This window comes from Oncorhynchus kisutch, linkage group LG3 (genome assembly GCF_002021735.2).
Source record: "Oncorhynchus kisutch isolate 150728-3 linkage group LG3, Okis_V2, whole genome shotgun sequence".
NCBI lineage: Eukaryota > Metazoa > Chordata > Actinopteri > Salmoniformes > Salmonidae > Oncorhynchus > Oncorhynchus kisutch.
Genome location: NC_034176.2, coordinates 48,184,980 through 48,209,549, shown reverse-complemented (window position 1 = coordinate 48,209,549; position 24,570 = coordinate 48,184,980). Strand labels below are relative to the sequence as shown.

At 38.9% G+C, this 24,570-nt stretch overlaps 1 protein-coding gene across 4 annotated transcripts in view; it reads right to left on the bottom strand.

The window, feature by feature from the left end:
- LOC109880081 (far upstream element-binding protein 3-like) overlaps nt 1–24,570 on the bottom strand; it is an 80,938-nt gene that overhangs the window by 6,883 nt on the left and 49,485 nt on the right. For all 4 annotated transcript variants that reach the window (XM_020472308.2, XM_020472310.2, XM_020472311.2 and 1 more), the window contains one exon: nt 3,281–3,441. In XM_020472308.2, coding sequence (XP_020327897.1) covers nt 3,281–3,441 — 161 coding nt within the window. The remainder of the gene's footprint in view (nt 1–3,280; nt 3,442–24,570) is intronic.

The following is a 24,570-nucleotide window of genomic DNA, read 5'->3' as shown; positions in this document are numbered from 1 at the left end:
AACATGGTTAACTAGAGTAAATAACGACAGTTTAATTAATTTAAATCATGGTGGTATTTATTTAGTCGACTAACAGCTCCTAATGAAACAAACAGATTACCGACCATTTCGAATCTCACCATACCTTCTCTGCTATGCAATCTGGTTTCAGAGCTGGTCATGGGTGCACCTCAGCCACGCTCAAGGTCCTAAACGATATCTTAACCGCCATCGATAAGAAACATTACTGTGCAGCCGTATTCATTGATCTGGCCAAGGCTTTCGACTCTGTCAATCACCACATCCTCATCGGCAGACTCGACAGCCTTGGTTTCTCAAATGATTGCCTCGCCTGGTTCACCAACTACTTCTCTGATAGAGTTCAGTGTGTCAAATCGGAGGGTCTGCTGTCCGGACCTCTGGCAGTCTCTATGGGGGTGCCACAGGGTTCAATTCTTGGACCGACTCTCTTCTCTGTATACATCAATGAGGTCGCTCTTGCTGCTGGTGAGTCTCTGATCCACCTCTACGCAGACGACACCATTCTGTATACTTCCGGCCCTTCTTTGGACACTGTGTTAACAACTCTCCAGGCAAGCTTCAATGCCATACAACTCTCCTTCCGTGGCCTCCAATTGCTCTTAAATACAAGTAAAACTAAATGCATGCTCTTCAACCGATCGCTACCTGCACCTACCCGCCTGTCCAACATCACTACTCTGGACGGCTCTGACTTAGAATACGTGGACAACTACAAATACTTAGGTGTCTGGTTAGACTGTAAACTCTCCTTCCAGACCCATATCAAACATCTCCAATCCAAAGTTAAATCTAGAATTGGCTTCCTATTTCGCAACAAAGCATCCTTCACTCATGCTGCCAAACATACCCTTGTAAAACTGACCATCCTACCAATCCTCGACTTTGGCGATGTCATTTACAAAATAGCCTCCAATACCCTGCTCAACAAATTGGATGCAGTCTATCACTGTGCAATCCGTTTTGTCACCAAAGCCCCATATACTACCCACCATTGCGACCTGTACGCTCTCGTTGGCTGGCCCTCGCTTCATACTCATCGCCAAACCCACTGGCTCCATGTCATCTACAAGACCCTGCTAGGCAAAGTCCCCCCTTATCTCAGCTCGCTGGTCACCATAGCATCTCCCACCTGTGGCACACGCTCCAGCAGGTATATCTCTCTAGATATAGATATATAGATACATATACTCCCAGAACCAATTCTTTCTTTGGCCGCCTCTCCTTCCAGTTCTCTGCTGCCAATGACTGGAACGAACTACAAAAATCTCTGAAACTGGAAACACTTATCTCCCTCCCTAGCTTTAAGCACCAACTGTCAGAGCAGCTCACAGATTACTGCACCTGTACATAGCCCACCTATAATTTAGCCCAAACAACTACCTCTTTCCCAACTGTATTTAATTTTTATTTATTTATTTATTTTGCTCCTTTGCACCCCATTATTTTTATTTCTATTTTGCACATTCTTCCATTGCAAAACTACCATTCCAGTGTTTTACTTGCTATATTGTATTTACTTTGCCACCATGGCCTTTTTTGCCTTTACCTCCCTTCCCACCTCATTTGCTCACATTGTATATAGACTTGTTTATACTGTATTATTGACTGTATGTCTGTTTTACTCCATGTGTAACTGTCGAACTGCTTTGCTTTATCTTGGCCAGGTCGCAATTGTAAATGAGAACTTATTCTCAACTTGCCTACCTGGTTAAATAAAGGTAAAATAAAAAATACAAATAAATAAATAAAAACATATAAATTGCAAGCAATTTGCCTAGGTAGCCTTGCCTAGCTTTTATTTTTTATTTAACCTTTATTTAACCAGGAAAATACCATTGAGACTCTTTTTCATGGGAGATCTGGCCAAGGAGGCAGCAACAATCAATACATTACATAATTAAAACAAACATGATCCAGCATAAAAACAGCATTTACACTCCTCTGTAACAGAGTCTCCATCAATATTTAAAATTAATTCAGTGGCACTAACAAATCTAGATGAAGCATGGATTGTAGACTATTCCATGCATCTTGTGCACAAGAAGAGAAGGCAGTCATGCTTAATACTGTGAAGGTCCTGGGGACTTTAAGTAGCAACCACTTAGCAGACCGGGTATGTTAACTGCTGGTGGTGAAGGAGACCAGACTACAGAGGTAACCCTACATACCCTACATTATTAATCTCATATGTATACGTATATACTGTACTCTATATCATCTACTGCATCTTTATGTAATACATGTATCACTAGCCACTTTAACTATGCCACTTTGTTTACATACTCATCTCATATGTATATACTGTACTCATTACCATCTACTGTATCTTGCCTATGCCGCTCTGTACCATCACTCATTCATATATCTTTATGTACATATTCTTTATCCCCTTACACTTGTGTGTATAAGACAGTAGTTTTGGAATTGTTAGTTAGAATACTTGTTGGTTATTACTGCATTGTCGGAACTAGAAGCACAAGCATGTGTATGTGACAAATAAAATTGGATTTGATTTGAAGAGGGAATTTACCCAAAAGGGCTTTGTAGATGAACACATACAAATGTATCTTTCTGCGCATATAAAGGGAGGTCCAACCTACCATTTGGTACAATGTGCAATGGTGGGTGAGTGTCTTGGCATTTGTAATAAAGCGCAAGGATGCATGATAAACAGAGTCCAGTCTCTGTAGGAAGGAGGTGGTTGCATGCATATACAACAAGTCACCATAATCAATAACAGAGAGAAAAGTGGCCTGAACAAGCTTCTTTCTAGCCATAAGTGGGAAGCAAGCCTCATTACGAAAATAAAAATCCAATTTCAGCTACCTAAACTCGTTGCTCCATCCAAACGCTACACCACGCCCACGAACGTTAGTTTCTTCTCCGCAATGAGTCTGGATCTAAGTACTTCCACAATGATTGCTCCAAGAAACCGATGGGTTGGGCCAGAGTAAGAACATACGTGGGTAAAGCGGCATTGTGAAAATTCACCATTGGCTTTGATAATCTGAATTGTTAGAGATTATCCAATCGCTGGTGACTTTGTTTTGTACAACACCCCTGATTTTGATGTCTCCACAAACGACTTCAAAGACGGCCATCTCAGACTGAAGTATGTAGTGAACACAGAGCAGCTGAAGAATTCAGTTTAAGTCGTCAGACAATTCAGTTTAAGTCGTCAGACAATAAATAGGTAGTCATGTTGACTTATCGAGACTTAGTCTTTGGACTTAAAGGCACTTGACTTGGGGGAACTTACTCCGATCTTGTCGTCAATGAGCTGGCATGCTACCTCCATCTGTTGCGGGGTGCCTCTGATGGAGAAGACGCGAACATTGGGGTCGGTGTTGGGAGGGGGGTTCCTCTGCAGCTCCACGTGGGCTCCAGACTGCTGGTTGATGCTCTTGATGGTATCTCCACCTAGACAAACAACACACGACACCACATGAGGCCACTGACGGATGGGAATAACACATACTTTGTCAACGCCCTTGATGTTTTGGATGCAATGGTGTTGGGCCCCTATATGATAATGTTGGGAATTGGCAATATTTGACATCAATGATATATGGTTAAGATATCGTGATGCGCAAGAATATTCTCCATTTGAAATCAAAACCATGCAGTTTCACAAAATTATTTTTAAACGACGAATTATGTTTTTCACCATAACAGTATTTTAAATATTATCATCACAAATAAGTAGACAAATAGCAATCTGGAATTATTTAGTCATTAGCGGCGCAAAACGATATCGGATATCCCTTTAAATCTTTTGATGATAATATGATCAACTAGTACTTCACCTGCATTCATACACACTGCATATAAAAAGGTGCATTTCTAATATTATGACTCAATGGACGAGAGGTCTGGAGTTCATATTTGAAGTGTAAGGGAATGTTGTACGCTAATTAACTAAAAAAAGGAAGCAAAAAAGTATACACCTCTCCACATCAATTTTCCTTTACATCCGTGAAAATTTGCAACAAAAATAGATTGCACTTCCCACCGACCCGACATTAAGGGTGAGTGCCACCTGATGAGTGCCACCAGTCTATGTACTGTCTGCAACTCGACTTCTGTATGTGGGAAGCAATTACACGTCAGGCCAAACAGAATCATTACGGCTGGGGAAGGATTTTTTTATTTTATTAAACCGTATCCCTTTTTTTGTTGTTGAATTTTGCAGTCTGTGGCTCTTTTGAAGCGAGCAGGGCAGGCATTCAGAAATTGGTTCCCCCCTGTGCCAAGTCCTCTCAAAGACCCCCGGACAGCCACCCGTTCTTCCACCTCGACTCAAAAGAGCAGGCTGGCTTCTCAAGTAGGGGCCGCTGATGTCCGAACATCAATTACATGTTTGTTCACATTTTGGTGACACGTTGTCAACCTCGCTTGAACCCGGGCTGAAAAAGCCGGAGAAAAGAGTCCTCCTCCCGCTGCCAATAGACTACCCCGGGCCATTAACCCATTGTCAACCAAATGAAACTTCTGCATTAATGAAGCCATTATGAGGTCTCCAGTCAGAAGGAGAGAGGAATAAAGGCACTGACTATTCAGTGCCAAGGAGTGGGCCATGGTTAGTGGAGATAATAAGGCCCTATCAATGAAGCTGCTGGTTCAGGTTGCCAGAGACAGAGAGGGGGGATTTGGATTTAAGATAAATTTAAATGACGGAGACGCAGGACCACTAAGTACTATCTCTTATATGTGAATAAGAGTTTGTAACAGTCAAACCCACATAATCTTTTCGTCTGACCTGTATGATTGCATGTGCTCCGGGCATGTGCCACGGGTGTTAACCGCACCTGTTGTTCCGACGCGGGTGTATTAAAATTTAGCTTTAATCTGTGCAGAGGAATTTCACATATCCATATAGGTTGGAAATTAATTTCTGAATGATTTAGAGCCCGTGTTGTACAAATGCATTTTGAAAGTCAATCAAGTTGTTGGATAAACTAGCATTTCTGAAGAATTTAGTAAACAGTGTAGGTAGGTCCTGATCATGTTTGTCTCCTATCAATATTGTTGTACAAAACACTTGAATCCATTTCCTACCATTTCAGATACCTGCTGCTAGCATTCAGTAGCACAAGTAGCGGAAGGCAGAACTCTGTTATGACTTAACAAGTGAATTCAATTGCCACATTGTAAGTACTTCCCAAGTCAATAATCTTTTCTTATTATTGACTTAGAAAGTAATTACAAGGTAATTGAATATATATATATATATATATATATATATATATATATATATATATATATATATATATATATATATATATATATTCAATTACAATTTTCCTCCTATATATATATATATATATATATATATATACACACAGTTGAAGTCAGAAGTTTATATACACCTTAGCCAAATACATTTAAACTCAGTTATTCACAATTCCTGACATTTAATCCTTGTAAAAAATGTGTTAGGATCACCACTTTATTTTAATAATGTGAAATGTCAGAATAATAGTAGAGAGAATGATTTATTTCAGCTTTTATGTCTTTCATCACATTCAAAGTGGATCAGAAGTTTACGTGCACTCAATTAGTATTTGGTAGCATTGCCTTTAAAGTGTTTAACTTGGGTCAAACATGTCAGGTAGCCTTCCACAAGCTTCCCACAATAAATTGGGTGAATTTTGGCCCATTCCTCCTGACAGAGCTGGTTTAACTGAGTCAGGTTTGTAGGCCTCCTTGCTTGCAAAATGTTTTTCAGTTCTAACCACAAATTCTCTATGGGATTGAGGTCAGGGTTGTGATGGCCACTCCAATACTTTGACTCTGTTGTCCTTTGGAAGTATGCTTGGGGTCATTGTCCATTTGGAAGACCCATTTGCAACCAAGTTTTAACTTCCTGAGTGATGTCTTGAGATGTTGCTTCAATATATCCACAATTTTCCTCCTTCATGATGCCATCTATTTTGTGAAGTGCACCAGTCCTTCCTGCAGCAAAGCACCCCCACAACATGATGCTGCCACCACAGTGCTTCACGGTTGGGATAGTGTTCTTTGGCTTGCAAGCCTCCCCCTTTTCCCTCCAAACATAATGATGGTCATTATGGCCAAATGGTTCTATTTTTGCTTCTTCAGACCAGAGAACATTTCTCCAAAAAGTACGATCTTTGTCCCCATGTGAAGTTGCAAACCGCTGTCTGGCTTTTTTATGGCGGTTTTTGAGCAGTGGCTTCCTTGCTGAGCGGCCTTTCAGGTTATGTCGATATAGGACACGTTTTTACTGTGGATATAGATACTTTTGTACACGTTTCCTCCAGCATCTTCACAAGGTCCTTTATTGTTCTTCTGGGATTGATTTGCACTTTTCGCACCAAAGTACGTCCATCTCCAGGAGACAGAACGCATATCCTTCCTGAACGGTATGACGGCTGCGTGGTCCCATGGTGTTTATACTTGTGTACTATTGTTTGTACAGATGAACGTGGTACCTTTAGGCGTTTGGAAATTGCTCCCAAGGATGAACCAGACTTGTGGAGGTCTACAATTATTTTGGCTGATATCTTTGGATTTTCCCATGATGTCAAACAAAGAGGCAATGAGTTTGAAGGTATGCCTTGAAATACATCCACAGGTAGACCTCCAAATGACTCAAATTGTGTCAATTAGCCTATCAGAAGCTTCTAAAGCCATGACGTAATATTCTGGAATTTTCCAAGCTGTTTAAAGGCACAGTCAACTTAGTGTATGTAAACTTCTGACCCACTGGAATTGTGATAGTAAATTATAAGTGAAATAATCTGTCTGTAAACAATTGTTGGAAAAATTACTTTTGTCATCCATAAAGTAGATGTCCTAACCGACTTGCCAAAACTATAGTTTGTTAACAAGAAATTTGTGGAGTGATTGAAAAACGTACGTAAACTTCCAACTTCAACAGTATATACACACACACACAATCGTTCAAAAGTTTGGGGTCACTTAGAAATGTCCTTGTTTTTGAAGGAAAAGCACATTTGTCCATTAAAATAACATCAAATCGATCAGAAATACAGTGTAGACTTTGTTAATGTTGTAAATGACTATATATCTATCTATATCTATCTATATATATATCATATATATATATATCATATATATATATATATATCTATCTATCTATATATATGACTAACACACTATGCACCTCTTTGAGGTATTCCATAGGGGATTGTTCTATTGCCATGGCCATATATTATACACTGGGGCTAGGAAGGAACATGGCTCCTCGCTTTGGTTGTCCCCTTCTTCTCACTAGGGTTGTGGTGGAATTCAGGGGTTTTTGGGGGATGTAGGTCTGACAGAGGGGTGAGCAGAGGCACTGGCTGCATGTGGCATCGTAAAGACATCAATCACTGTGCCGAAAAGGGCGTCGTGACAGGGCACAGAACGGCTGCCTTCCATCCATATTGGCCGTTTCTTATGGTAATGCCAAGATGGGGCCCTCTGCAACCAGGTTTATTTGTCCCATTCACCTCTGCACAGAAGGCACTTGACATTTCTATTGCTCAGTTCTTTATTATAGGTGAATCCCCCCCTTCAACCGACCCACCCTAAACACAAATACCCCCGCCGCAGCTCGCACACTCGCGGTGAGCCAATCGCTAAATGGTCAATGACTTTTACATAGCAGGCAATAGAGTGAGCATGAATAGCAAATAAGCTAATTCGAAACCGTCATTCACTCATTTGAGCCCATTGCCCGGAAAACGGATCTCATTAGAAGGACTGGGGCAATCTTCCAGATGATTGAGGGCTGTTATAATGAAACTCAAACAATTAATATCACATTTCTTCATATGTATTATTCCCCTCATTAAGCACTTTATATATATATAAATAAATAACACACACACACACACACACAAGTGCAGGGGGAGAAAGTGAGAGACAGAAAGGGAGAGAGGGGAACTACAACGTTATAATCCGTTTTGGTTGAGTTGCACCGTTTCCCCCACAGAGCTGTGTTGGCCCGAGTGTGTCCCTATAGTACACGGACACAGCCAGCGCAGCACAGCAGGTAGGAGAAATGTCCGAGTCACACAAGATGGATTATAACGTTGCGGATAAAGTTCGGAATGACACAATTTCATATGTGAAATTTCATAGTGTAATTTGTGGTTTGCCTTTAAAATAAATGTCCCCCAGTGAAAATGATTCAAACTGATACAAATAGTGGAATCATGCCATATTTGGACTAGATAATGCTGAACTAGGTTGGTATGTTATATAAATTCAACAAAAGACTAAAATCAGTTGAAATCGCACTGTGGATGTAAAATACTTAAAAGTACAGCCTAACTTATGAATTTGTGCACCCAAGAAAAGGGGTATCAGCCTACTTCGTGACACTCACAGAACACAACTGTGTAGAGTTTACATAAATATTAGTGTCTTAGCTCCGCTCAGCTACCCCTGTTGTTTCATCGCCACCAACGTATTCAAACTATCATGGCCGTTTGAGTCAAAAACCCTATACGTACTGACCAACTATGGTTTGCATGCCCTGCCGAAGGACCCTATCATGCAGAATACGTGGTTGGAGTTCGTAGTGCAATGGTGGTGAGTATACAGGTAACTAGACCATAGACTGCTGGTCATGTATGTGGTTATGTACAGTATATCTGAAAAGTTGTATTAAAAAACAAAAGCTTTATAAACAAGTAGACTAATTTCACAGGCAAGCAGATACAACTAGTAGAGCCATTTTGGTTGTGAAGTACATTAGCAAAAAGCTTTGTCCTTCTTTAGAACAAAATACAACTTTGCTGTCTATTATATCACCCTGTCACAGGCCCTCCCAGTCAACACCACCGCTTGTAGCCGAACATGCAGCATAGAGAAGACCAGCAAGGGGGCCCTCATCAGTGTGTGTGTGTGTGACCGACCAGTATTTTTGATGAGGGGCCAGGAGCTGATCTAAGCTGCTATGCCCATCAATGGGGCTCTGGAAAAGACCTCACCTCCAGCCTCACCTCTTGCCTGCTCTCCAATGGTCGCTGATGGGGAGAATATAATTTGGTATGTTTAGTCTGACTTGTTCAAACTTCAACATAGTATATGTTTGTTTCAGATATCACCTATCCCTAACTGCTATTGGTAATAGAACTGTAATTGTGTATGTGTTCACAAAAACATGTATGGAGCCAGCACACAAAGACTTGCAAGATGATGTGATGAAGTCCAAATTGACAGACGGGCTTGATACTGATGTCTCTGAATTAGGGCTGTCCCCGACACAAAAAAAATCACTAACATGAATGTAAACTAATTTGTGCACAACATTTTAGAGAAATAAGCTTTTTGTGAGTATGGAACATTTCTGGAATCTTTTATTTCAGTATATATATAAAAAAAGAAGCATGAAAAGGTAGAGTAATGGGATAATGTGTTACTGTGGTGTGTGAAGAATCCAATCATTTACCTTGCATGTGGTACAAATCACATTATTGTGGAAGCACCTCCTCTAAGAGTATGAATTAAGCTGTTAGAGAAGGTTTAAATCCTACGCAACCTGCCTACACATAGTTTGAAGTAAAATACGAACATAGTTACTGTAGTAGCGCAAAGCTGTGTGCTGGGGAAAACTTGGTAGAGCATGGGTGGAATTGGCACTGTGGTGCTCATGTGAATTTCCTTTCTCTTTTAGGCTTCACACTAATGCCTATTCTCATTTAAATTGTAGTTTTTTGTTTTTAATATAGTGAAGTTGATCAAAGTTAGGATAGCCTGAATATATGATTTGGTGTCGCTAGCTTGAACGGTTCAAGAGTTACTGTTAGTGAGTTAATTCACGCTTATTTATGCAAATATATATAGTTATTGCTGATAGAAGTTTTTAAGAATCAGAAGTTAGGATAGCCCAAACATGTGAAAGTTGATTTGTTGTCTCAATGTATACTGATGTTGAGTTATTTCATGCAAATGTGCAGTTAAAGATTTTAAAGAATGTTAAGTTGGGACAGCCTGAATGTTTTAAAGTCAGTCTTGTAGCTTAATTGGCCAAATAACAAGTCTATTTTTAAAAGCTACCCCTGTATTCCTAAGGTTCTCATTTAAACCCAAGTGAATTCATGCAAATCTAAAATCGTTATAGTCAACAAAGTATACATACTATAAAAACATATCTTGAAAAGCAATCATAGTTGGGATAGTCTGAACATCTCAACGTTGGTTTGGAGTTGTTCACTCAAACAGTGAAAAAAATAAAAATAATGATATATATAAATATATATAATTTTGCACGCCCAATTTTTCAGTTTTTGATTTGTTAAAAAAGTTTGAAATATCCAATAAATGTCGTTCCACTTCATGATTGTGTCCCACTTGTTGATTCTTCACAAAAAAATACAGTTTTATATCTTTATGTTTGAAGCCTGAAATGTGGCAAAAGGTCGCAAAGTTCAAGGGGGCTGAATACTTTCGCAAGGCACTGTATATATACATATATATACAGCGGGGCAAAAAAGTATTTAGTCAGCCACCAATTGTGCAAGTTCTCCCACTGAAAAAGATGAGAGAGGCCTGTAATTTTCATCATATGACAGACAAAATGAGAGAAAAAAACAACAGAAAATCACATTGTAGGATTTTTATTTATTTATTTGCAAATTATGGTGGAAAATAAGTATTTGGTCACCTACAAACAAGCAAAAATTCTGGCTCTCACAGACCTGTAACTTCTTCTTTAAGAGGCTCCTCTGTCCTCCACTCGTTACCTGTATTAATGGCACCTGTTTGAACTTGTTATCAGTATAAAAGACACCTGTCCACAACCTCAAACAGTCACACTCCAAACTCCACTATGGCCAAGACCAAAGAGCTGTCAAAGGACACCAGAAACAAAATTGTAGACCTGCACCAGGCTGGGAAGACTGAATCTGCAATAGGTAAGCAGCTTGGTTTGAAGAAATCAACTGTGGGAGCAATTATTAGGAAATGGAAGACATACAAGACCACTGATAATCTCCCTCAATCTGGGGCTCCACGCAAGATTTCACCCCGTGGGGTCAAAATGATCACAAGAACGGTGAGCAAAAATGCCAGAACCACACGGTTCTGCCCCACTGTATAAAGTATAAATGCTATCAAAAATATTTTCTCAAGCAACCCGAGTTGGGGCAGTCTGGACACATGGAAGTTGGTTTCGTGCTAATAGTTTAAATTGTTTAAGCTCTAGAGTGGGTTAAAGAAATTAAATTATATGATTTGGTAAAAAATCTAGAGTTGTTCTTTGCCTTCAGCAAGCACCCATATTAATAATTTGAATATTTAAGAAATCTAGAGTTGTGCTTTGCTTAGCAAGCACACCTAATAATAGAGAGGACAATGTATAACTAACAGATCCCGATGCCATTTGATATTATGAACACAAGCGTTCTAAATAAGGCGGTGGAGAATAGAGCATTCAATACGTTGAATGATAATGGTTTTATCATTTTGAGATCAATCACACCCTAGTGAGTCATACAGTGCCTTCAAAGAGTATTCTTGACTGAGTCCACATTTTCCTGTGTTACAGTCTGAATTCAAAATTGATTAAATAAAAATGTTTCCTCTCCCATCTATACACAATAGCCCATAATGACAAAGTAAAAACAATTATTTTGAAAATGTAGCAAAATCATTGAAAATAAAATACAGAAATATCTCATTTACATAAGTATTCTCACCCCTTAATCAAAACATGTCAAAATCACCTTTGGAAATGATTCCAGTCTTTCTGGGTCTCTAAGAGCACCTGGATTGTGTAATATTTGCAAATTTTTTACATTTTTTATTCTTCATGGTGTCAATTGGTTGTTGATCAATGCTAGACAGCCATTTTCATGTCTTGCACAGATTCGAGCAGATTTAAGTCAAAAGTTTAACTAGGCCACTCAGGAACATTCAATGTCACCTTGTTAAGTAACGCCAGTGTATATTTGGCCTTGTGTTTTAGGTTATTGTCCTGCTGAAAGGTGAATTCATCTCCCAGTGTCTGGTGGAAAGCAGACAACCAGCTTTCCTCTAGAATATTGCCTTTGCTTAACTCTATTCCATTTATTTTTTATCCCAAAACAACTCCCAGTCCTTGCCGATGACAAGATTACCCATAACAAGATGCAGCCACCACCATGCTGCGAAATATGAAGAGTACTCAGTGATGTGTTGAATTTGCCCCAAATACAGCATTTGTATTCAGGACATAAAGTTAATTTCTTTTCTACATTTTTACTTTAGTGCCTTATCGCAAACATGATGCATGTTTTGGAATATTTTTTTATTCTGTACAGGCCTCCTTTTAAAATCTGTAACTTAGGTTAATGTTGTGGAATAACTACAATGTTGTTGATCCATCCTCAGATTTCTCCTATCACAGCCATTAAACTCTGTAGCTGTTTTAAAGTCACCATTGGACTCATGGTGAAATCCCTGAGCGGTTTCCTACCTCTATGGCAGGTATTCCCAAACTGGGGTACACGCAATGCTGTCGGGGGTACGACAAATAGAAATGTGATTCACATTTTCAAACAGTACATTTATAGTTTCCAATAGGGCTATACATTTGGGTGAGTAATTCCCCCCCCCCCCCTCGCCTGAGCAGCCTTGTTTCACTGCCGAAAATAAACTTCAACAATATAGTGTTCAGAGAAATAACAATGTCAAATACATGTAGCCTAGTCAAATAATTAGCATCCAATCACATGAACCGTTACGCTTGTTGTGGAATAATCAGAATTACTTGGGTAACATAGATAAGATGTCTTATTTTCATTATATGCTTGTGAGTTAATTCTCATCAGATTGTCTATTTTTGTATAATACTCTTGGCCGGTTGCAGTTATCTGCTCTCTGTCATGGGGTAAGTTACTTGGGCCGCAGAGAGGGGAGGGGTCAAGCTTGTCTTCATATGTAAACATATCTTTTAAATCAATGATCTCTTGGCTCCACAATGTCTGTGTGCCAGTCACTGTGTCTCTGTGATCTTGTCCAGGAGGGGTGTATTTGATATATGCCTGTTCATGAGGATTTGTTTTATGGTCCTGAGAGCGAGATGAGAACATAGTTTAGGAGACAAAGCTGAACAATAATTTATAGCCAATGCTGTCTGGCTATGTGTGTCTTTGCTATAAAGGATCTCAGTTGCAATGTGTAAGGACTCTCAGAGAATTCATTTATAGACACTGAATTGATCTGAGAGTCACAGGGTTGTGATGGAGCTCATATAATTAAAGATGGCTTTATGATAACTGACTTGTGTGTGGTTTGCTCTCATGATTTGGTAAATACAGGAAATTTCCACTACATTTTGGAGACGAGGAGGGGATGTGAATCTTCACTCGGTGACCGTTCCTGACGATCTAGGTAAATAAATCGTGCACGAGGGATCCCGCAAACTTGGGATCTTAGGGAAACCACACTTCGGGAACGAAGCAGATGGACCAACCTTTGATCTGAGAGGAAGCGAGCCGAGTGGATACCACATCTCGAACTGAGTTTTTTTTAAAGAAAATAGTGAGCGAACCACACACAGATTTGAAGTCAAGTTAAAAAAAAAAAATGTGCCTGTTACAAAGGAATTCACGCTCAGAGTATACGTAAGGAAGGCACCGTGGCGGCGTAAGCAGGGTCGAGTCAGGGGAGAGTAATCTGAGGGTTTGTGGACTCAAAAGATACTCTGCCACTGTCCGGTTGCGAGTGACCAAGAGCCGTCCTGACACTGAATTGATCACAGTGGGGATTGGTGCGGTCTGTGGGGTGAGGGCCAGGGGAATGTGTATTCTAGGTGAAACACGGCACTTGGTGAAGCCCTATTGGAAGAAGGACCTCATTCTGTGCGTCTGTGTGATTGTCTAAGTGACCCTCAGAGGTGGTGAATTCCAATTATTTTAAATGTGCTAGCCAGGTATGCCCTGGGTTACTCTGTGTGAGTATTTTGTTATGGGATCACTAGGTAATAGTTGTCGGACTGTTCTGTGTGAGCGGGGTAGGTTGACTCTGTGTGGGCAACCTTTTTATGTTCTGATGTTCTGTGTGGACGTCTGACCAATCCTGTGTGGGTGATCCTTAAAGTTCTGTGTGAGTACATAAGATTTCTTAAGTTTTATATGGATTCTGTGAATAATTTGAAATTATGATAAATTGTATGTGTGTATAATCAATTACTAGAGATTTGATAAAGTAATGCTGAGAATGATTAGATACAATTTAAACCACCCATTCGTAGACGTACGTAGCTTTTGAGTTGGTATCTTAAATGGATAATTTGATAAAGATGAGGTTTTAAGCACTATTAAAATAGTCTACAAAATCTGGGAAATTGAGCTCTAGAAACTGATTAGAGTGTATCCACTTCTGGTTATCTTACCCTAACGATGTAACTATAAAACGCATATTGGATTATCTCTGTCTGGGTGAAACATTTGAAATTAAACTGCCCTTAAGGTCTGAACATGTTATATTTTTTTCTTGATTGAATAAACTGAATAAAGTTAGAGAGAATTAAGAGGGAATCTCGATGTAATTTATAATGTTGTGCAAAGCCTAAGGTTTTCCATCAAACTAATTATCATTGCGTGATTAATGTGATGTAGTAAAGTAATTAAAATACATTGCATAAGTAAACAATCTACTTTTATTAAAAGGCGCAATATCTGTTTCCTAGTCATTATCTGTCGATTTTATTCTTTGATTGCTAATCTATTCATTTGGCATTTGAGAATCATAGCTGGAGTAATGTTTGTACTATTAAATTTGGGCTGTTATTTTTCTGGGAATTTCCGATAGTGACGTGTCTTGATTTTTTTATTTTTAAAGTGGGTTTATTTGCGGAGAATCTCCGTTTTTTTCAATGGTAGAATTCTCGCCTGCCACGCGGGAGGCTGGGGTTCCTTTTCCAGTCAATGCGCTAACTGAATTCTGAGTTTTTGATTGTAAATAATCTATTTGTATGTTTTGCCTGGAAAGTTATGGTCGCTAGTGTTTGTATAAGATATAAACTGAACGTTTTAATAGCTTGTTTGGTTCAAATTGATAGAAGGGATAAATTGAACGTTTACAATAGATTGTTTAGGTTAAATTGATTGAATTAGTCTATTTAAAATAATAACGAAGCGAATTTTGATGCAAGACGATGCCTGTTCACTAAATTATCTGCTGGAATAATGTATTGAGAATTGAGTCGTATTTAAATTACTGTATCAATAGAAGACAGTTGCCTAAGTAGAAGAAATTCTGAATAATAGCGGAGAGATGATGGCGATAGAAAGTGATTACCGAAATGATTTTCATTCTTATAGATTAACTGACGCATGTTATAATTTTGGCGCTGCGTGTGTTATTTTTTAAGAAATAGGATACATTTCATAAGTGTGAGGAGCAAAGAGAAGATGAAGTTGGGTTTTAAATCTTACATAGAGGTAAGGAAAAACATTGAAATGAGAGGGGTTGTATATTTTTGCCCAATGGGAAAAAAGGAATAGGATAAGTTGAGCTGAAAGTATGGAAGAGAGTTAGTTGCTATGTTGGCTACTAATTGTCAGGGTAAGTTGCTGGAGGCAGGTAGATTGTTGTAGAATAACGTACATTTGCGTTATTAGTTTGAATATACAATAACCTTACTCTAATTGTTTTGACCGTTGTTCAGGTACTCTTTTTCTGTATTTCTTGCAGTAAAATTTTGATTGCGAGATGTTGATTGGGCTTTATTTGGCTGTAAGAAAGGGAGATCTGAAAGTTTAAATTGTAAAACATTGAGAATGGATTCTGATGGTTATTGATTCTTGGTTTGATTGTTTAAGTAACACCAGTTAATTTGAGCAGGAAAGTTAATGTAGTCTAACATTATAGTATGTTTTCCATTATGTGGAACAATGTCAGGTCATTAAAGGTGATTGCTGGTTGAGTAGTTTGAGAGCCTTTTGGCAGAAGACTGAATGGGTATGAATGTTGAAAAGCAAGCTTGGGCCAAACTAGTAAACTAGTATGTTAAGTGGGGGAGTAGCATAGATTTTAATTATAGTTTTACCGCAATAGTCAAAACAATTTAATATGTTTTGGGAAATTAGCTAGGTTGAATATGGTTATTTGAGTTCCTTTTTAATTTGCTTATGGTTTGTTTTAGGAGTTGATTTAACTTAATTAAACATTGTATCATACATATACATTGATGTTGATTAAAACTTATGATTAATGATTTGAGGTACAGTGGAATTATCATTAGGTTTGGTTTATAGTTCAGGTTTGAGTTTCTGAATTGATGTAGTGTAATGAATACTAACTAAGTGTTTTGTGTTTTCTCCGGGAAAATGGGTATTTCACGGTCTCTCTTTGGAATGTTTTCAGGGACTATACTCTTGGGTAGAGTGAGTGAGATTGAGGCCATAAACTACCACATTGAAAAGGGCCTGGAAGTTTTTGTTTTAGTGCAAAGGTATTTTAAAAGGGGCACTCACCACATTTTAATGAGTTTTTATTTTCTGAGTTTTCATTACACACGCTAATTATTTTGATAAAGGAATGTTCTGGGAACATGGAAATACAACATGTAGGAATTATTTGACTATTGTTTGAAATTTGTTTAATATAGTGAAACACTGCTTTGAAGGGCTTTGTATGACCTATCACCTTCTGATATGACCTTCCGTTGAGGCTTGATCACCCGCATTGGAAAGCCATTTGGGTAATGAATTTATGGTCATTTGTACTTCTGCTTTCAAGATAATTTGTGTAATTGGTAAATATGTTTTTTTTAGACATATTTGTAATTTGGACCACTGTGAAGAGGGAGAGGGCATTGCTTTTAACTAAGGGTATGCTGCTTTAAGTCTATTTTCCTATGACCATAGGGGTTAAATCATTTTTCTTTGTGGAGTTCTTTTCAGTTTAGTGATTTTAATTTGATTAGGTTAGTTGAAATTTTGTTTTATATTTTTTCAGTTTTTGTTTTACATTACTCTCATATGGAGAGATCTGTGTAAAACATTGGGGAGGATTCCGTTTGAGGGTTTGAATTGAAGTTATACACCTTAAGTGATATGTGAAGGAGTGTATTGTATTGAGTGTATTGTTGTGTTTGTTTTGTTCTATTCCCGAGAGGTAAAGGTCTAACTTCTTGATCCTTGGCTCTACGATGGAGTTGACAGTGAGATGGGGAGTATAAACCAATTTGAAAGAATAGTTTCAATAGAATGTTTTGATATTCTCTGTGAAATATGTTTAGATATGTGTATTAAGAATAATTGGTAAAAGTAATAATTTATTATGTAGTTAATGAACTGAACTAAACTGTTGTTCTGATCTGTTCTTTTGGGGTTATCATGAAAAGTGACATCAGACGGTATCTTAATGCATGGAAGAGTAATTGGACCGAATAGTGTGTGTACCTCAAAACCCCCTCTAACTGGCTGAAGAAGAGTGACAAAGGCGTTGAAGAAGGCTCTCCGAACCACTTCTACCGAGAGAAAAGAACCTAGCCAGAAATTGGTGTACAGTATCAGATCTAAGCTATCAACTGCTTTTCTTTCATGTTTCTCTCATAGTGAGAGTCCACTTGGAGTGATCATGGAGAAATATCTGTTCTAACATTTTCTTATAATGCTGGTATATTGGTTGACGAATGGACAAGACATGAGTGGTAAAGATGAGACATTGAAATTGGGACATTTTCATGGGCCGTCCACTTTGAACTGTAAAGCTATCTGAAGAAGAACGAAAGAGACTCCAGAAGAATCAGTGCCTGAGAGGGGGGGGGGGGTACTTTTTTTTTCTGATACTTTTGTGGTATCAGGTTGATTGAAGAGGTCTACACCATGTAAATTGTAGTAATTTAGATTAAGAATGCATTGAGATACTGATCTGTATTATAATCATGATTAAAAAAGTTAATAGTAGAATTATGGGATAATTATACTGAATGTAAATCTGCTAATATTGATGTGTGTTAAATTGAGGTTTTTACTTTGAGTGATAAGACAAATTTGAATCACTGAGGAATGCCATTCTAAATATTGGTTGGATAAATAGTTGGGTTGTTACTTATGATTTGGAATATGAATGATTTCCCTGACCTATTCTCTATTCCTGAGTATATTTCTGAGCATGAGGACATAGAGGGATGTCTGTCCTGTATGTTGTGAGGAGGACTGTGTTTAGATACTGGTTCTCATGTAACTTAGGGAGCATTTCTATGTTATGTATTTAATTTCCTCAAATGGATTATTCTGTGTTATTAAACATGTGCAAGTTTGTCTTGTAGAATAAAGGTTGTAAACTTAGTTTCAGAAGGGAGAAAACTTACATATAAGCTAAGGTATTTGACAATGACGGGATTTGATTTTTTGTTTTCTTTTAAATATTGAGTATGTAATTAATATTCTGATTCTTTAGAAGGGACAATGTCCCTGAGAGGGGAATGTTGGGGAATAATCAGAATTAGTTGGGTAACATAGATAATAAAACATATTTTCATTATATATTTTGTATAATACTGTTGGCCGGTTGCAGTTATCTGTTCTCTGTCATGGGGTAAGTTACTTGGGCCACAGAGAGGGGAGGGGTCAAGCTTGTCTTCATATGTAAACATATCTTTTAAATCAATGATCTCTTGGCTCCACAATGTGTGCCAGTCACTGTGTCTCTGTTATCTTGTCCAGGAGGGGTGTATTTGATATATGCCTGTTCATGAGGATTTGTTTTATGGTCCTGAGAGCGAGATGAGAACATAGTTTAGGAGACAAAGCTGAACGATAATTTATAGCCAATGCTGTCTGGCTATGTGTGTCTTTGCTATAAAGGATCTCAGTTGCAATGTGTAAGGACTCTCAGAGAATTCATTTATAGACACTGAATTGATCTGAGAGTCACAGGGTTGTGATGGAGCTCATATAATTAAAGATGGACTTTATGATAACTCTGACTTGTGTGTGGTTTGCTCTCATGATTTGGTAAATACAGGAAATTTCCACTACACGCTCTCACGGGAAACCTTCACTCTTCCACAGGCATCTAGAAACGAAACATGACAATAATAATAGTTTTATATGGTGAGCTACTGAGTGTCTAGGACAGGCAAGCCCCATACTATTGTGGAGGACTTAATTCTTCCTGCTGCCACAGATACTTGGACAATGCTGGGGTAAAAAATTATACAGACAATGTATTCATCAAACAACACTGTTTCACGACGCATCAATGACATGGCAGGAGATGTTTTGAAACAATTATCTGCGTTACAGCTGGATGAGTAAACAAACGTGGTGGGCCTGGTACAGCTCCTGGTATATGCCCGTTATAAGGTTATGGGGGGTCAATAAAGAAAGACATCCTCTTCTGCAAACCACTGGAAGCCATGACAACAGGAGAGGATTTTTGAAGTACTGGACAGCTTTGTGACATCAAATAGATGCGTTGTTATCTGTACTGATGGCGCAAAAGACATGACAGGGAGACATAGTGGAGTGGTAACGCGAGTGCAAGCAGTTGCTCCCGACGCCACTTGGGTACACTGCAGCATTCACCGAGAGGCTCTTGCTGCCAAGGGAATGTCTGACAGCTTGAAAGACGTTTTGGACACTAGTGAAAACGGTTAAACGTTATTTTTCCAAAAATGAAAATAGTGCCCCCTAGCACTATTTTCATTTTTGGAAAAATAACGTTCCCAAAGCAAACGGGCTATTTTTCAGGACCAGATGCTAGAATATGCATATAATTGACAGCTTAGGATAGAAAACACTCTAAAGTTTCCAAAACTGTAAAAATATTGTCTGCGAGTAAAACAGAACTGATATTGCAGGCGAAAGCCTGAGAAAAATCCAATCAGGAAGTGACTCTTATTTTGAAACCGTTGTGTTCCTATGCTTCCCGATTGGCCATTGAAAGGGATATCAACCAGATTCCTTTTTCTATGTATTCCCTAAGGTGTCTACAGCATTTTGACGTAGTTTCACGCCTTTATGTTGAAGAATGAGCGTAAACGACTACATTGCGTAAGTGGCCTGCTGAGGGCTCTCAGAGTGATTATTGCGTAAAAGACAGAGGTAGTCATTTTTCCTCTCGCTGCTACTGAAAAGCCAATTGTCCCGGTTTATATATTATCGAATAGATATTTTAAAAACACATTGAGGATTGATTATAAAAAAACGTTTGCCATGTTTCTGTCGATATTATGGATATAATTTAGATTTTTTTCCCCCGGCGTTGTCGTGACCGTTATTTCCGGTGGATTTCTCAACACAAAGTGACCAACAAAAGGAGGTATTTTGGGTATAAAAATAATCTTTATGGAACAAAAGGAACATTTGCTGTCTAACTGGGAGTCTCGTCAGTGAAAACATCCGAAGATCATCAAAGGTAAATGGTTAATTTGATTGCTTTTCTGATTTTCGTGACCAAGCTTCCTGCTGCTAGCTGGACATAATGCTAGGCTATCGATAAACTTACACACACGCTCGTCTTGCTTTGGCTGTAAAGCATAATTTCAAAATCTGAGATGACAGGGTGATTAACAAAAGGCTAAGCTGTGTTCCAATATATTTCACTTGTGATTTTCATGAATAGGAAGATTATGTCCGTTGCGTTATGCTAATTAGTGTCAGATGATGACCACGGTCCCGTTCACGGGATGGGGTGTCACTACAGGTTAAAGATACCATACTTCAGACAAGTTAAACACACCAGGCAGAAGGCTATAAAGGTTAAAGGGCAATCTATAGTACAGGGACAGAGCAAACACCTCACCATTGTTCCTGTAAACAGTCAAGGGATAGGGGTGGAGAAATGCAACCACTCACAGACAGTCAACCACTCACAGTCATGGCCACAGACCGACCATCCATTGGACAAAAAATAAAAAGTTTACATTGCTTAAAAAAAAGAAAAAAAGAAGAAGAATCATTTTATGTAGGCGTGAACAAAATGTTAAAATAAAAAATAACTGGGAAAAACAAGCTCACATCTTAGTCCCTGCCTTGGCAAGGTGAACAAGGCATCCATCCGCAGGTCACAATCAATAAGCACATCAACCTTAATGCCCCCCCAAGTCACAGGGGGGTCAAATACAGACTTATTTTGGTTTTAATAGGAATGCCATCAGAGGATGGATTGTTTAAAGTAAGTCCGGAATGGAGCCCAAGCCTCATTAAACAGTTTGGGGTTCCCACATGAATTGAATTGCATTTTTTCTTGTTTCAGAGAGCACAACACATCTCTCACCCAATATTTATAAGATGGGGGAGCTGCCATCTTCCAGTTCTGTAGTATTAGCCGGCTAGCTAAAAGAGTTGTATAAGCAACAGTGTCCGACTGGATTCTTGACCTATGGGCAGTACTCCAAAAAGGGCTGTAAGGGGAGATGACTCTATAACAGTGTCATATATATATCAGAGATGCATTTAAATATTAATTCCCAGAAACCTGACAGTTTATGACAGCCCCAAAACAGATGCAACAGTGTGGCTGGTTCCATTTTACATCTGACACAGGTAGGATCAAAATCAGGGAATATTCTTCCAAGTTTGGCCCCAGACCAGTGGATACGGTGAACCACCTTGAATTGAATGAGGCTGTGTCTAGTGCTAAAAGAGGACGAATGCACCCTGTGCAGCACAGATTCCCAGGTGTCTTCCCCAAGTTCCTCCCCCAAATCCTTTTCCCATCGAGTCTTTGAAGGCACCAAAGAAGGATTCTGTAAGTCATGAATGATTGCATATACATCTGAAATTGCGCCCCTAGGAAGCTTGTTCAGCTCCAAGATGCTCTCTATAGCTGTATTCGCAGGCCTATGGGGAAATTCAGGTGTGTTAGCTCTGACAAAGTTCCTAGTCTGGAGATAGCGGAAAAAGTGGGATTGGGGCAAGTTGAACTTTTCCTTTAGCTGAGCAAAAGAGGCAAATGTATCATCAAAGAATAATTGGGCTAGTCAGTGCCAGATGCCAAAAGCCCCATCATTCAAAGATGGAGGAAATAAAATGTTCTGATTGATTGGGCCTGATAGAGAAAAGCCTCGGAGGCTAAATGCTAAACAGAACTGATTCCACATTTTAAGAGACTGCTTTACAAATTGGGTTGACACACCTTTTGCCTAGGGACACTGGGAGAGATGAGCACAACACAGAAGAAAGTGCAGCAGGTTTACATGATTCAGACTCCATCTGGACCCAGAGTGGTCTAGGGCCAGTAGGATCAGTCTGCAGCCAGTACAGAAGGGCTCTGAAATTTGCAGCCCAATAGTATGTCTGAAAATTTGGTAGAGCTAAACCCTCCAATGACCTAGGCTTCTGTAAATGTTTTCTACCAATCTGTGGTACCTTGCCATCCCAAATAAAATGCATGAATGTTTGATCCAGTGAAATAAAAACAGATTTTGGAATAAAAATGGGTAAACATTGAAATAAATATAAAAATTTCGGCAACACACTCATTTTAATGACATTAATCCTTCCGATAAGAGAAAGAGGTAGCAAATTCCAAAAAGTAAAATATTGTTTTCCTGAAACAAATTTGAATATTTCCTTGTCACTTTAATTAACTCCCAAGTAGGTGAATTGATCCTGGACAATCCTAAACTGAGTACTTGTAAAAGAGCACTTTAAAGCAGCCTTGTTTACAGGAAAAAAACTCACTCTTGCCTAGATTCAGCTTGTACCCTGAGATTGATCCAAACTTTTTAAGGCACTGTATATGATATACAGTAGAGCCTCAAAAGATACCAATTTCAGAGTTACAGACTGACCGGTCAACCCAATGGGCCATATCAAATTCAGACATGTATTAAACAAAAAATATATACTTCTGTAGGTTACAGACACAGGTATTTGTATTTATTATGGATCCCCATTAGCTGCGTGTGTGTGCGCGCATGTGTCTGTGCCAATGTTTGTGTTGCTTCACAGTCCCAGCTGTTCCATAAGGTGTTTTATAACAATTTTTACTGCTTGCGTCAGTTACTTGATGTGGAATAGAGTTCCATGTAGTCAAGGGATCTATCTAGTACTGTGTGCCTCCCATAGTCTGTTCTGGACTTGGGGACTGTGAAGAGACCTCTTGTGGGGTATGCATGGGTGTCCGAGCTGTGTGCAGTAGTTTAGACAGACAGCTCGGTGCATTCAACATGTCAATACCTCTCATAAATAAAAGTAGTGATAAAGTCAATCTCTCCTACACTTTCAGCCAGGAGAGATTAACTTGCATATTATTAATATTAGCTCTCTGTGTACATCCAAGGGCCAGCCGTGCTGCCCTGTTCTGAGCCAATTGCAATTTTCTTAAGTACTTTTTTGTGGCACCTGACCACACGACTAAACAGTAGTCAAGGTACGACAAAAATAGGGCCTGTAGGACCTGCCTGGTTGATAGTGTTGTTAAGAAGGCAGAGCATAGCTTTATTATAGACAGACTTCTCCCCATCTTAGCTACTACTGCATCAATATGTTTTGACCATGACTGTTTACAATCTAGGGTTACAAGAAGCAGTTTAGTCATCTCAATTTGCTAAATTTACACATGATTTATTACAAGATTCAGTTGAGGTTTAGGGTTTAGTGAGTTGTTTTGTTCCAAATACAATGCTTATAGTTTTAGAAATATTTAGGGCTAACTTATTCCTTGTCACCCACTCTGAAACTAACTGCAGCTCTTTGTTGAGTGTTACAGTAATTTCAGTCGCTGTAGTAGCTGACGTGTATAGTGTTGAGTTTTACTCAAAGTCAGTGGCATGTGGTTAGTAAAAAAAATGTACAGGTAACTGTTGCTTAGGCCCACAAGTACAAAAACACTTCCAACATTTACAGCATCAGGCTAAATGAGTAGAAAACACGTGGTAAAGGCAATCCATATATTTCTACAATGGTTCAATACAATTAAGTGAATTTCGGACATTTCAGTGTTCTGAACGACATATAGTGCATTCGGAAAGTATTCAGACCCCTTGACTTAATATAAAATTAATTCAATAAAACATTTTCCTCATCAATCTACACACAATACCCCATAATGACAAAGCAAAAACAAGATTTTAGATTTTTTTTTAAACAAACACCTTATTTACATAAATATTCAGACCCTTTGCTATGAGACCCGAAATTGATGTCAGGTGCATCCTGTTTCCACTGATCATCCTAGAGATGTTTCTACAACTTGGAGTCCACCTGTGGTAAATTAAATTGATTGGACATGACATGATTTGGAAAGGCACCTGCCTATATAAGGTCCCACAGTTGAAAGTGCATGTCAGAGAAACAATCGGCTTGAGTGGTCAAAGGAATTGTCCGTAGAGCTCCGAGACAGGATTGTGGCGAGGCACAGATCTGGGGAAATGGTACCAAAACATTTCTGCAGTATTCAAGGTCCCCAAGAACACAGTGGCCTCCATCATTCATAAATGGAAGAAGTTTGGAACCACAAAGACTCCTCCTAGACCTGGCTGGCCAAACTGAGCAATCAGGGAAGAAGGGCCTTGGTCAGAGAGCTGACCCCAATGTTCACTCTGACAGAGCTCTAGAGTTCCTCTGTGGAGACGGGAGAACCTTCCAGAAGGACAACCATCTCTGCAGCACTCCACTAATCTGG